The 15,687-nt window shown below is 38.5% G+C and overlaps 1 protein-coding gene across 1 annotated transcript in view; it reads right to left on the bottom strand.

Annotated features, from left to right (window-relative positions):
• Positions 1-9,038, bottom strand: part of LOC121861271 (coiled-coil and C2 domain-containing protein 2A-like) — a 28,559-nt gene extending 19,521 nt beyond the window's left edge. The window contains exons 1-7 of the mRNA XM_042358916.1: positions 8,868-9,038; positions 7,280-7,345; positions 2,935-3,052; positions 2,468-2,560; positions 1,534-1,671; positions 671-809; positions 42-162 (exon numbers count right to left, since the gene is read on the bottom strand). Coding sequence (XP_042214850.1) covers positions 42-162; positions 671-809; positions 1,534-1,671; positions 2,468-2,560; positions 2,935-3,052; positions 7,280-7,345; positions 8,868-9,038 — 846 coding nt within the window. The remainder of the gene's footprint in view (positions 1-41; positions 163-670; positions 810-1,533; positions 1,672-2,467; positions 2,561-2,934; positions 3,053-7,279; positions 7,346-8,867) is intronic.
• Between the last annotated feature and the right edge of the window lie 6,649 nt (positions 9,039-15,687).

The following is a 15,687-nucleotide window of genomic DNA, read 5'->3' as shown; positions in this document are numbered from 1 at the left end:
TACATTAAGCACAACACAGCAAACACAACATTACCACATACATGAACAAACACCGTGAGCGGCTCCAGTTGGGTCTCAAAGTCCGAGGGAAGATGGTGGTAGATCTGCTCACTGATGGGGTTGTCCAGTCTCTCAAGTGAGCCTGTCTCTGTGAACCAATGCCTGTAAGAGACCACCTGAATATTAGACACCCCATCTTATTTCACTTTGGAGTTTACACCCACTTATTTCACCAAAGATTAAATTCCTCAGTTTATTTCATCAAAAGCTCAGGCAACCCAGCTTATTTTGCCCAAATATTAGACACTCCAGCTTATTGCTCCCAAATATTAGGCACCCTAGCTAATTTCACCTGAAGATTAAACACCCTAATGACAATTGGCAGGAGTTTCTGTTAGATTAAGTCACCATTAGAGTGGTTAATATTTATGTGAAATAACCAGGGAGGGGCCTAATCTTCAGGGACTCCAAACGATATAGTATAATTGGTTGCAATATTAAGGATGGGGGATCAAACAGTCATAGAACGATAGATGAAAATATATAGCAAACCTTAACAGGTATAAAAACCATTAAGTTTCATAGTTCACTATATTCCAACAAACAAAATCAGGGAAAGTCTGGAAAAATTAATAAAATGTCCCATCAGTTTTATTTCAGTTCAACCAACCTGCTTCCCTGACGAAGAAATCTGTTTTCAGTAATATTGAGATTGGTCTGTGTAATGTACGGCTTCTCACCAATGTACAGACCCTCATCTGCAAGGTTTCTCAGCGCTACGTCGGCATCAATCTTGTTGTGGACGTCACCTGTAATCACGTCACCTCTAAGACACATTTTCATATTTCTAAGATACAAAGCAAATCTTGTTCGTATTTGTGCAAGTATGTGTGTGTGTGTGTGTGTGTGTGTATGTAAGAGTATGTATCTGTGTGTGTGTGTGTGTGTGTGTAAAAGTACCGGTATGTACATGTGTGTGTGTGTGTGTGTGTAAGAGTGTGTACATGTGTCTGTGTAAAAGTATGTACATGTGTCTGTATGTGTGTATCTAAAGAATATATTTTTATAAGTAGTGTACATGACTTCGTGTAGATAAGGTTGGAACTAGATTGCCATAAATGTGTAAACTGTAGGTGTGTGAAAGGGTATAATATACAGTAACAATATTCATACAACATAGAAAGTAGAATACAGTGTGTATGTTTATGGGAAAGTTTGTGTGTAAGTCTGTGTATGCATAAGAGTGTGTAAAAGTATGTGTAAATGAATGTGTGTGGACAGGAGTACTGGAGTGTGTCTAGGCATGACCCCAGGAAAGTTATGTCATCTAATAAATACTAATAATGGTCACACTAACTAAATTACAATCATCATGAACTCAATTAATGGTCACACAATCATCATCATCCTCAATGTTTTATGGCCATTTTTCCTCTCTAGTTATGGTCACACAATAAACTAAATTATAATCACCGTGACCTCTAATGACAATAGTCTACAGCCACACCTAACAATAGACCACACTATACCAACTTGGTAATGGTGAGGGCAAGAAGAGCGTTTCCTCATCATGGAAGCATCTCTTATTGTACGACACATACTGGGCAGGGACAAGGTGGGTCACTAGCTGCTTCGGAGGACCCACAAGTGCTAACTCCTCGCTCTCCTCCTCTGTGTAAAGTCAAGTGAGGCAAATTTAAGTGAAGTTAACTGCCAGAGAATAACTGCAAGAGATTTTTCTATTAGCTGTTCTTACAAACGGATGGAAATAACAGGATAGGTAAACTTGCTCCAAAAAGTATCTTTACGATTTTGTGTGAGACAATATGACACAATAAACGAAGGATTTTGACAACCCTACCGAGACAACAGGAGTCGAGGTGATAATTTTTAAATTCATCGGACCTTTCCGTAAAGATACCTCTTGGAGCGAGCGCACATCAGACCACTACTCTTGCCAACACAATTCAGGGTGATTCTTGAAGCAGAAAAATTTTGCACATAAGAAAGCTTAAATGTTTGTCTTTCTCCTCAAAGAAAACATTAAAAATTTGTACTTTACACATAATACAAAAGCATCCTCAGTCAGTTGTCATACCAACAAAAGTGAAGCACCACTCAACTCACCAGTGAAAACAATTATAAAACCTTAATCAACATGGCCATTATTATCACAGTGCTCTGGTACGTCATCTGTACAAAATGAGTCAGGCAATACAACAATACTGAATACTATGACAAGAACTTCCAAGAGAAACATGAAATTTATTATTGAGTGAGTCATAAACTTTACATGAAGGCACCTCAATGGATCATCACCAAGGGTTAATATATTTACACATCAGTGACCTAAATACTTAATAGATTTACACAACAGTGACCTAAATACTTAATATATTTACACAACAGTGAGCTTAACAAAACAATAAATATAAACTGTGAAAAAATCTCTTTAATAAAATCATACCATCAATAACATCCTCACTTGTGTCGTCTCTCTCGGTTCTTTCCTTGGGGGACGATGGCGGAGTCTTTGGGACAACTCCTCTGTGACTCGAATCTTTCATACAAGAAAACAAAATTAATCTTCTTAGTTAACAAAATAAATACTGAATATTACAAAACTGATTTCTATACTGTCTACAATCTTCAAAAATTAAATCTGTCATTTTATCTCATTAATTACTTAGAAACTAACTATCATCACCATTCAAGGGCCATTTTTCAAACTTGCGATGGGGAGCCGTGATTACCTGATGGTGTCGTGTCCCAGTTGGTATCAAGAGAGTGTTTTGGCTGGATGTCTTTCCTATCACCAACCCAGTTTTATAGAATGGCAACAGGACACTATACTATATACAAACACTGATATAATCACCTAATAGACATAACAGAAATTAAATAGAAACAACAATAGGAATGGTTATAATTTACCTAGACGTACTGGAGAAGTTTTGCCTTTCCATTTGCCCAGGGGAGTAGGCTTCACTTGCTCCTCTGGCCAAACGCGTATAAAAAAGTCTTCGCTCTCTATCCGTGAAGCAGCTCTGGCCTGGGAGTTAAATAACTATCATTAACGAGAACAAAAATAGAAAAAAACACACCTTAGTTATGGCTCTCATGAAGATTAGGAAATTCTTGCTTTAATTCACCTGATGATTATACACCCTAACACTAATGATGGTTAGGTTAGATTAGGTTACATTATACTTGGTTAGGTTATGTCTTGGTACATTAATTTGGTTAGGTTTGGTTAATCTGAGTTAGGTTAAGTGATGGTACATTAAGTTTGGTTAGGTTTGGTTAAGTTGGGTTAGGTTTGGTTAAGTTGGGTTAGGTTTAGTTAAGTTGGGTTAGGTTTGGTTAAGTTGGGTTTGGTTAAGTTGGGTTAGGTTTGGTTAAGTTGGGTTTGGTTAAGTTGGATTAGGTTTAGTTAAGTTACATTATGTTAGGTTAGGTTATGAATCAGGTGTTTAATCATCAGGTGTAATAAGCTCGGAGGTTCTTTATAGTCATGAGATCCTAATTAGTCATGCTTTACTATGTGTGAGACAGACTGAGGTACACTACTTTATTTGTTGTGACAGTATACCAGTCTTATTAGTCAATCCAACTACAGTAAAGTATAATGGTTTAATAAAGACTAATGATACAGTTGTATAAATTATTACAACCAGAAATTTGACACGGACAGTCCTCGCTTAATTCAGATTTCGTCCGATTTATCCGATATCCAGATTAAAGGGGTCCGTTTTAACAAGGGTCGATTGTATCTACAGGACTAAAGTTGGAGTTACACACAAACCTCAGTAACTTAACTCATGCGGGTTGAAATCAGTCACATTTATAATAGCAGTACAGCAGTCACACTTTATATGAGCAGAAACAGCAATACTAGTAGTAATCAGTACAGTACATTAGTAGTAGTAGTAGACTAGTAGTAGTTAAATCTATACCCACTGGATACTATTGCCTAATGGAGTAACTATAAACAAATAACTACAGCTCCCAGATATAGTGTACGGTGTAGATCATGTACTGTACCTTGGCTGCTTTTCTGCCACCGCTGCCTTGACATCAGGTGCTCCGCCTCACCACTGTCCGGGGCTGACAGTCACAAAAGCAAAATTTGTGATTAAATAAACACAACTGCTAATGATATCCTGTTAAACAAAAATTATACTGTACTACAAATAAAATAAAATATTATAATTAAGAGCTCTGTTCATCCATCATGTTCTGAGCTAATTAAATTCTGAGATACAATATTAGTGTTGGCGACACTGTCAGGGTGTTGGGGCTAGATTGGTGGAGTGCCAGTGGTACAGTGGTGAAGGTGTGACCTGGGTTCATCTTCTTGGACTGGGTATGAAGGGTGTTGTCTAGTGTGACCTCACTACCAAACATACCCGGGGTCCTTTGGTTCTCCTGTACTAACACTGACATGCCTAACCAACTAGTATATATACTGGTAAATGTCATTTCTCCCTTGATAGTAACGTTCATATCCAAAGAGAGGAACTAGATATGTGTTCAAATAATAAGGATAATTGACTTTAATTAACATGATGTGGTTGGTATCCTGGTCAAACTGCTACACACATTATAGGACTGTTTGCTGTTGTTGATCATAACGTGGATAACACGACCAATCCTTTATTTCTGAAGTTCAATAAACCACCATTGTTCACTACCCCAAATAATCAAATATTTCTATCTATGAGGACAATAGAGAAACAAAGAATTAACCCTTCTCCTCTCTCCCATATCTTTACTTATGTTTTATAACAATATAATAAAGACCCAATATAGGAATCTGTATTTAAAACAATCTATATTATACTCACAGTACTGTACTTCAAAACAGAATATAAAGTTCTATTAGGTAAAAGCTTCCCAGTAACCATCAGAAGGATCAGCAAGACCATTGGACAGTATACCCCATCAAACCTGGTGAAGGGACGAGTGCTGAGTTTTTCCCTGAGTCGTCCGGGCTTTTCCTCTCACTGCCACTAGGCCAGCCACCCCAATCTGGCTTAAATTCTCCTCCTTTCCAAGAAAATAAGAACAGTATTAAAATTCCTAAACTATAAATAGTGTCAGTATAAACAGTTTAGTTTTTATTTATACACAAACAAAACCATCTTTTAAAATGTCTTTAATGGGCTTGTTTATCTGTAAACGTAAGTTGAATGAAAGTAACTAAAAACAACTTACATTAAATATGTTCTTGTACAAATGCCCTGAATGATGACCGTTTGAAGGCCATATAATTTTTTCAATATAGCTAGTACCAAACTTAGTAGTCATGCAATTACACTTGTTATAATAATGATTTGCAACAATACAACAACCTAGATTGCCTCTATATATTATAAGGACGTCCAATTTTTTATAAAGGCATGGTAAGTCATGTGCAGCATCTCCATTACAAAGGTGCAGTCAGAGAGACCAACACGCAACATTCTTTTCAGTGTACCCTAGCTGTTGGTGAAGCCTCAAGATGGTAATTAAAGTGACTTGTTTCGTTGTATCCCTTTAAACTCTTGTCAAGAAGTAAAAGATAGGACATTGATAACCCATTTGAACTATGAAGCAGAATGCAGGGTAAATTGTAGATCTATACTTGCTGTCAATTCCCAAACCTTCAAACATTTAATGATGTGGATAGATTCTACTATGATTGATTCATCCAGCTGTCAGTAGAGTAGACTGCAAATGTTACCAACCACGGAGGTTGTATAAATGCAAGCTGACTGAACTGAAATACTATATACCTGATTTTAACTGTGTGACTGAACTGAAATACTATATACCTGATTTTAACTAAGCTGATTGAACTGAAATACTATATACCTGATTTTAATGAATCACATAACTCACCTGCCTTACATCATGTATGGTATGGTTGATAAACCTGATGATTCCGTTTTCATCTTGACGTTCAACATCCTTGATTTAATCTTCATGATAAATTTATAAATAACTCTGAAATTAGTTAAATATCAAAATCAGAATAAATTAATACACAGATAACCCAATTAACTTGTAACACCAAAAAGACAATAAAGAGATTAATACTAATTTTGTCCAATTAACTTGTAAACATCAAAGATAATAGCAGGATTAACACTAATAAGGTAGTATATATACCAGCCTTTAAGTCCTTCCTTCATCCCTCCCTCCAATGGTTGTTTGAAACACTCCTGGAATGTAGGAGTCCAAGCCTCTATAGTAATAATTACTAAAATTAACTATATAACGGTATAATAATTATCTTTGTAATCCTAATTTTCATGTTATTTATATTTTACTTTATGATTATAAATCTAAAGGTAAACAAATTTATGTTTCGGAATTATAAATAAATTAGTTTCGTATCTTTACTGTCATATACTAAATCTTACATGACACTATGTCATTCATATAATAATAATAATTACAGATAAACACATATAGCTTCCTAACAATATGTCAAGGGTTCGAGCCTCGACCCTGACACACTTGGAGAAGGGTCACAGCAAGATAGGTCACCTTGGGGTCAAGCAGGGGTCACAGGGTCACCTGGGTCACAGGGTCACTCGGGTCACAGGGTCACCTTGGGTCACAGGGTGTCTCCAGTGTGACCTTTGACTCCCAAACACCACAGGTTCCTGGTCCCTGGTTCCTTCCCTATACTAATTGGCTAGACCAACCAAAACGGCTAGTAAGATGATAAGTGACGAAAATTATATTTTAAAAAAAGAATATACTGTAGGCCTATATATATTTCCAACAGTCCAAAGCGGGCCAACGAGCTGACTCAGTAAGTGAAGAGGATAATAGTAAAAGTATATATAATTTTATTTACGGTGTATAGACCATAGAGGTGTACGGGTTGTGGCCATATTACAGAGAATTCTTTTAAAAGAAATACATAAAATACAGCTCATAAAATTGTATTTGTCTGGAGTTGAATAACTTCCTAACAAAAAAATTATTACCTTGTAGAGTCATTCAGATTTCAAAAAAAAAACATCATCTCTGCCAATAGCTTTTAATGGATAATATAATTCGAATCAGTTTATTTTTTCTTATCCTCTTCGCCACCGATCGGTCTGCCAGCTGCCCGCCACATCGGTCACGTCTCTGTTACACACTGGGTTGGCAACACTGGCATGCACCGGCTCCTGAATGTACCTGAACTCGCTCCAGTGTTGGTCGTCTTCTTGGAAAGAGCTCATGACTCGGTGCCGTCACAACACTCTCTGGTAGATTGTTCCAAGAGCTTACAACTCACCTGCAAAAGTTTGCCCTCGCAGTATTCTCTGAACTTGGTGGTTTCTTCATTCTTGAGCTGTGACCCCTTAGGGCGAGCGTCCGCCAGCTCCAAGTAAGGACACTAACTGAGTAGTGCCTCTGAGATGCTTATACACCTCAACTAGGTCCCCTGCCCGTCTGTAGTATAAGTTGCAGGCAAGTTCAGGCGGCCCAATCTCTCAGGTAGCTGAGGTGCTGAAGTGCAGGCACCAGTCTGGTGGCCCTCCTTACATTTTTTTCATCGATGATTAAACACCCTAATGCTACTAAGCGTCACATATTACATTATGTAAAGATAAGGTTAATATGAGTGTGTAATCAGCGGGTGAAGTGTTGCGTGCATTGCGTCATTTATAAAGGTAATGAAACTATATTTTCCTTAAGTACTTTACAGGAGATGAAGAGAGACATTTGAATGTCATAAAATATACAGTATATCATAAATATTTCATCACAACACAGGTATCCCGCCATCTTAGTATCATACATTACTGTATATTACTACCGTAACTATAATAGTACAGCATGGACGTCACAGCCCCAGCCACAATCTTTCCAGAGGGTTAAGGAGACGCAGCTCCATATGCGTCCTTCTTCCACGCTGGCTGTCTTTACCATACATTAGTCAAGAAGAAAAATATTATAAGAACACGTATCGCCAGAGAATTCTAAATAGTGACTGGCGATGCTCGTACAGTATGTTTGTGTTCATAGACATTATTGAAGACAGGCAGTAAAGATAACATAGAGGAAGGGACGCCACACTGACACCTATACTCTCATTGGTAATAAACAATAACAAAATGTTCCTTGAATTAATCTATTGAATGAAGTGTCTCTTTAAATTAACTTAACTTTTAGTAATGCCCAGATAGTCAAACAAGACGACATAGGTCTTTCATGCCGCCAATCTCATCGCCTTATCTTTGGTTAACAACTTCGGCGATGGTGACGCGTCTGTTTAGTAACTCTTAAACCTGTGCCTTCCCATACCTAGATCACCCCACACCCACCATATGTACCTGGTCCCTCCTGCCTCACCTTACTAGTTCACCTAACGACGCCTTCTGCATCTACCCCGCCGGTCCTGTAGTGTTGAATACGGTGATGTGACGTTAGCAGCGTGGTTGAGGGCGTGAGACAGACTCAGAGAGGATGGGCTTGGGGTGAGATTTGATACAGTTCTGGCCCTTCCTCCCCGATCTCGTGGCCTCCAGGTTGCGTGAGAGAGGGGCCTGTGTAGGAAGAAAGAGACGTGAACCTGGGGTGTAAACAGAGAGTCGAGTAAACGTGGCTGACGGCTTGTTGGTTTCCTCACAGCAGACGCTCACCGCAGTCCGGGTCTCGTCCCTGTGTGTGGGATAGTTGTTGTGGGGTAATAGTGATAGCTGTAACATTGATACAGTCGCCATATAATAGCACTGGAGATAAATACATAACTATTCCAAAGATGGTACAATAATCACTAGCAAAGGCAAGTAGATTTTTTTTTTAGTTTACGTTATAGTGTGTAAGGGTTGAAGATGAGGCTTCTACGACCTGTACAAGTAAATGGTTGATTTGTTGACGACTTCCGCCAGGTTGTTGAGGTTGTCACCGAGGTCCAGACCGGGAGAACGGCGAATCTGGCCTGGGACGCCGTTCGCCCCAGCGCCGCCAGGATGTTGGAAGTCCCCCCGAACATCGCGTGGCAGCACGTCGAACAGAATCACCCGGAAGGCCAGGAAGGCGATGGACATGGTGGATTGATTGTTGGGGGCAGCCTGAGGTGAAGTGCAGCATTGGTTGCGAAGTGAAAACAATGCTGGAGTATAATACACCAACTAGTAATCCTAAGTTATGAAAAGTCTCCAAATTTAACAACCAAACGTCGCATAATTTTTAGAGTATAAGCTGGTACAAACACAGGTGCGAACTCTAGTATTCACTATTGAGTAAAATTTTAAGAGAAAACATAAACCAATTGTTAAAATAAAGAATGTACTATTATCTGGAGGAAATAAAACATCGTTAGGTTAAAGAAAAAAAAAGACTCCAGTAACGGGAACTTGGCCTCCTGCCACCACTGCTTGCCTCCTTAATGATCCCGTGGACGAGTCGCTGTCTGATGGCAGTCAGTTTGTCTGCTGGCGTCCTCGGTTCTAACACCTTGTTGGTCAACGGCCATACCGCCCTGCTTGATGACCTGTGATAGAGGGTTGACCCTGATATAAAACTTTATTCTAAATATTTTGGTTGTTATCTTTCTTCTATTTTCGTTCCATAACATTTACACTCGGGTTAATATTATAAATAGTAATAAGGTACTATATAAAGGGTTTTCTGTCGATATGGCAAAAGTGTGATGTGTTAGTATGGAAGTCCGCTTTGTCGTTTAGTCTCCGGTACTCCCGACAACTTCGGCCATTTATCCTAAAAGTCAAAACAGTATAGGTTACCTTAAATTAATCCGCATCCATTTTCTTTATACAATAATTTGATCAGTTAATTTTATAATTTTTTTATAAATATTTTCTGCACCATAATTATTTATTTAAATATAAGATCAATGGTGGTTAAATATTTCACATTGTAAAAAATAAACCAAAATAAATGTGTAACTTAAGTATTGGGGTATTTCAAGGCCATCGAGTCTGGGTGAGAATTCTAAAGATGAGGTATTTCATGCATCGAGTCTGGGTGAGAATTCTTAAAGATGACCAACTGACTTGTGTGCACTGCAGCTGGGGAAAACACACACACACACACACCAGTTACATTACAGTCTCAGGACTATATATACGTCATTTCGTCATTCATTCTTAAAGCTTTAATTACTAGTTTTGTCTGTTCTTATACACCAAATAAGGGGAAAATGAATACAGTCGAGAATTAGCTCTCTGAACTGGAGTACATAGAAATCAAAACCTTTGTTGACCAATTATCTCATATATCCGGGTCTTGCCAGTCATGTGAGGAGGTGAGGCAGCCTAGAGACTGCTGTGAGGCAGCCTAGACTGTTGGGTGAGGGGAGCCTAGTGACTGTTGTGAGGCTGCTGAGTGACTGTTGTGAGGCTGCCGAGTGACGGCTGTGAGGCACAGTGACTGTTATGGAGGCTGCCGAGTGACTGTTGTGAGTCTGCCGAGTGACTGTTGTGAGGCAGCCTAGTGACTGTTGTGAGGCTGCTGAGTGACTGTTGTGAGGCAGCCTAGTGACTGTTGTGAGGCAGCCTAGTGACTGTTGTGTGGCAGCCTAGTGACTGCTGTGAGGGGCCTAGTGACTGTTGTGAGGCAGCCTAGTGACTGCTGTGAGGCAAGCTAGTGACTGTTGTGAGGCTGCCTAGTAACTGTTGTGAGGCAGCCTAATGACTGTTGTGAGGCAGCCTAGTGATTGGTGATGGGGCCTAGTGACTGCTAGGAGGCTGCAGTGACTGCGTTGAGGCAGCCTAGTGACTGTTGTGAGGCAGCCTAGTGACTGCTGTGAGGCAGCCTAGTGACTGTTGTGAGGCTGCCTAGTATCTGTTTGGGGAGGCAGCCTAGTGACTGCTGTGAGGCAGCCTAGTGACTGCTGTGAGGCAGCCAGTGACTGTTGTGAGGCAGCCTAGTGACTGTTGTGAGGCTGCCTAGTAACTGTTGTGGAGGCAGCCTAATGACTGTTGTGAGGCAGCCTTAGTGACTGTTGTGAGGCAGCCTAGTGATTGTTGTGAGGCTGTCTAGTAACTGCTGTGAGGCAGCCTAGTGACTGTTGTGAGGCAGCCTAGTGACTGTTGTGAGGCAGCCTAGTGACTGCTGTGAGGCAGCCTAGTGACTGTTGTGAGGCAGCCTAGTGACTGTTGTGAGGCTGCCTAGTAACTGTTGTGAGGCAGCCTAATGAATGCTGTGAGGCAGCCTTAGTGACTGTTGTGAGGCAGCCTAGTGACTGTTGTGAGGCAGCCGAGTGACTGTTGTGAGGCAGCCTAGTAACTGCTGTGTGTCAGCTTTGAGGAGGACAGTTTACCTTTAAGAGCCAGTAGTCTCTCTCCAGCCTCAGTAAGGGTTCTGCCACGCCTCCGCCCCTCACCAGCATCACGCCCACACATGACCACGCCACCCAAACCAACGTCACGCCACCCACTCGCATCCTGTAGGGTTAGGTATATTTTTATAGTTAGGTTGTGGGTGATTGATATTTCTACCCGTAGGTACCAACCTTTTTATACCTGTATATGCACAACTCACCTCAAAAGTTGTTAGGTTAGGTTAGGTTTCCGCTTAGGACAGGTAAGAGACAGTAACCCAAGACAGTTCCGTCGTAGTCACTTTATGTACTCGTGTCTGGTTTAATTTTATTTGCTTGAGACTTGTGTCATGTTTGCTCGGTGGAGAGGTGGTGGTTGGAAGGGATATTATGGGTTAGTTTAGGTTAAGTTGGGCAAAAGTTCTTTCCTCAGCCAGCCACAACGTGACTGAATCACCTGAGGTTCGAATAACAAAGCAACTGAGGAAGTGCTGTAATCGTCCAACAGATGACGCACTGTGTACTGTAGTGTATAACGGGGTAAAGGGGAAGAGAGGAGGGCTGAGGGAAGAGACTTTTGCCCACCATAGTACCAGTACATTAATAGACCTAGAGTACTTTGAGTACGTTAATAATACCTGACAGTACATAGTTACATTTAACTTGTATAGTATTTTAGTAAACTCTTCAGAGTACAGTAATATTACAGATTACATTTAGAGGACCTCAGAGTACTTTGTTAAGAGTACAGTATTAGTAATTTCAAGCGTACATAGAGTACACAGTAGGAACTCAGAGTGCTGGTGAGTTACAACCATTGGACGCATCAGAGAAAGTTGGGGGTCACTCTTCCGTTCTATCCTATTACCTTTAAAGATCAACAGGTGTTAGTTAAGTGAATTATTAGGTTAGGTGAGGAGTGTGTGGCTGTTTAATCATCAAGTGAAACAAGCAGAGAGGGGCTAATCTTCAGGTGATCCTCTTCTCTACAGCCTTCAGTCAAGGCACAATAGGCCTGTCTCACTGAAACATTCATAATCATAAAAGTCACAAGTTATCATGCAGAACGAACATAAGGAAACACTTCTTCTATGAATGTATATTATTCTGTGTGGGATATTTATTCACATGTACTGCACATCTGTGTATGTATACATGTATAACTGCAGGGGTAACTGATATAACATTAAATTAATATACTATTTGTTGCTTATAATTCTAATAATAAAAACAACAACAATAATAAATAAAAATACGATAATAATAATAATAATAATAATGAGATAAAATGCTATAATAACACGTAACCAAATACTACTTTCTAGTTATCAAATATTAAACTAAAATCTAATTATCTCGCTGTAGTATTACAAACATGTCTTACCTTTATAGATAGATTTTGGGCGAATAAATTAAGGAGCAAGGCAACGACACACAAGGAATGCTGAGGATGAACTGAACAATGTCTAACAGTTACCCAGCTGTGAGCGACCGGCCGGAGTATGTTTTTCCCAGGACTAACAACTCTCATAAAAAATCTTATTAACGCATTAATATTAAACTTGAAATTATTATTTGAATTATAACTTGTGTATTAATTTTTGCTTAATGGAACTGTTTATAGTCATGATATTTATTGTTTTTTGTTAATAATTGAATCTTGTCGTAGTCTTTGTACTATGGAGAAAATTAACAGTCCGCTACATTCCCCCAAGCTCAGTGGTCGTTCAACCTCCAGCCATACACAGGTACCATGTAAGTCATCTCAGTTGTCTCAAGAGTACCATAATTGCTTTCGTATACTACCCAGCAGAACCATAAGTAGATGAAGGAACTCTAAGTTAAATAATTTTCTTCAGAATTTGTTTGTATGATGCAAAACTCGAGTTAAAATATGGCGGGAATAAACCTACTCCTATGAGCTATTGTTTATCCATGTTCTTTGCATACTGTAAATTAACCAAATAATTACTTCTAAAAAAAAATATATATATATTTGGTGATTTTTGAGCATTTCTATATCTGTTTATTTATATATAATTATATTTTATTATATTTTTTGTCTTGACGAACAATGGAAAATGAAAGAACCAACATTAACAAGTACATTCAACATTTCCATTAATTTTTGGAGATTTGACCTGTAAATTGGTCAAGACATGAAATTAGGTTCCTAGGTTTATTGTGATATCTTGCCCACTGGGATTTTCCTTGGGATTTATACAAAGGAACTTACACAAATTTATTCTTTATTTACCGATGTTCGTACATAAAGATTTTTTTCTCCAATGGGATGTATTTGCGTAAATGGATAGATATTCAATAAAATGTCATGCTTGTTCATATTTGATTTGGCCTGTTAATTGCAGGTGTGAGGCGCCGTGCCCTTACTGATGCTAAAACTACTTGTAAATTGAAATTGACAAGTAATACCTCGCTTTATATCCTTCCTGGGAATAAAAATCGCGACGAGCGCCAACAGGGAGAGGGTCCGAGGCAGGGCAGCTACTGCGAAAACCGTTAACGCTGTTTCCTTGATTCCAGCTTGACAGGCACTGCACCTCAACAGCCACCGACTCTGTTATTAAGCTGGTTTTACCAATAACAAAATATGTAAGAACGCTTTTGCTCTTTGTTAAGTAATGCCAATACATAGTGGCCGGGACATAAATGGATATAAGCAACAGCTTTCTTAGATTATCTTCGGTCAGGTCGACTATTTACTGTTGTTTGTATATATCTGCACTGTATATAGCTCATATATTCAGTATTTTTTACACTTTTGTGAAATTGTAACTGCATTTTTTTTTAATTTTCACCATTAGTGAGTGGCAGGCTGTGGCCGGATTGGCTAATCCCGAAAAAAAAAACTGGGCACTTTCCTCCTTAAGATGTACACAATTCAACACACGTGAAAGTATTTCGAAGTGACTAAAACGACTGCCAACCTAACGTGTTTTTTCGTGTTTTCGTTTAAATTTTAAACATTGTTGTCAGGGGAACAAAATCAGTAAATCTGATCATTAATCAATAGTTTCGTATTGCGCCCAGGTAAACCTGAAGTGATTGGTAAGTGTTTAATTGAAGGCGTATATCGTGTATCTTTATAATAACACAATAATTAAGAGAGTGGACAAGGTGTAGACCAACCGTCAGCGTGTAGCTCGCACATTGGGGGATGAAAGTGAAGGTCACGGGTAGTGAAGTCACGAGTTATATCAAGGTTAGGTTGAGGTACGCAGTATCGTTATCATGTTGCTCTTTTGCCGCGTAAACAGGCTACACTTACAGGTATATCATGTGTATATGTTTTACTCTGAGAATGTAAAAATTTTATTATAATTTTTAATAAAAAAAATTAGATTATTTTACTTTCTACTTTAAACAAAAAGTAAAATGTTTAACTTCTTTAAAGGGAAGATTTTGATAAACTATTTTAGAAGATACAACACTGCATATTTATAGGATATAAGCTTATCAGGTGATTACTAATACTGAGTAAACATATTAAAGTAATTATATTTACCAGGGTCGTTTATCAACAGTATTTTCAAGTTATCATTAAAACAACAATTACCACAGCATATTTTCGACTCCTTAATAATATATGATAACATTTTTAATTATTTATGTTATAGTCTCTTCATTTTTGGATAATGTAATATAAACACCGCCCATATTCATTTATTTACAGTAGGCTCCAGTCGTCCACGGTGCTCACTCGTTCATCAGCTGGCAGGTCTGAGGTGAGTGATGTTATCTGTTGCTACTTTCAGATTAATCTCGAGTTTGTAACAGGAAGTATGTATTTGGTGTTATATCTCAACACTAAAAGATTAGGCATCAGACTTATTTCCTTGATTAAACTTCCTGACCTAACTTAACCCTCGCATTTAGCATTAGGGTATTTAATCAGCAGGTGAAATAAGCTGGTGTTTCTAATCTTCATGATCCAGATATTTACATGTAAGTATTAGTATGTAATGTATGCATGAAAAGGTGAATTACAGAGTCGTTGATTACTCGAACATCGATATTAAAGATTTATAGAAGACTGATATTAATTCCCACTTTATTTTTACGAGGATTAACCCACCAGCACAGGTCATTGACCCGTCAGGACCTGGGGGCTAAAATATTATAATAATAATTATAATTAATAATAGTAAAATTATAAGATAAAAATAATAATAACCATAAATAAAAAATAAATCAAGAAGAGATATACTGTACGAGTATGTATGTTTGAATTGAAACTGAATTGAATTGAATTGTTGGTAGAGTATATTGAAAAAATATCATATTTATTTCATACGAATGATATCAACACCAACATGGCAGATGATCATCGAAAAAGTGAACAAAATATAATACCACATATCCGGAAATAAAGGCTTTACTGATATATATAT

The sequence above is a fragment of the Homarus americanus genome, unplaced genomic scaffold (assembly GCF_018991925.1).
Source record: "Homarus americanus isolate GMGI-L3 unplaced genomic scaffold, GMGI_Hamer_2.0 scaffold55693, whole genome shotgun sequence".
NCBI lineage: Eukaryota > Metazoa > Arthropoda > Malacostraca > Decapoda > Nephropidae > Homarus > Homarus americanus.
The sequence above is the reverse complement of the archived record's forward strand: the minus strand, read 5'-3'. Positions and strand labels throughout refer to the sequence as shown.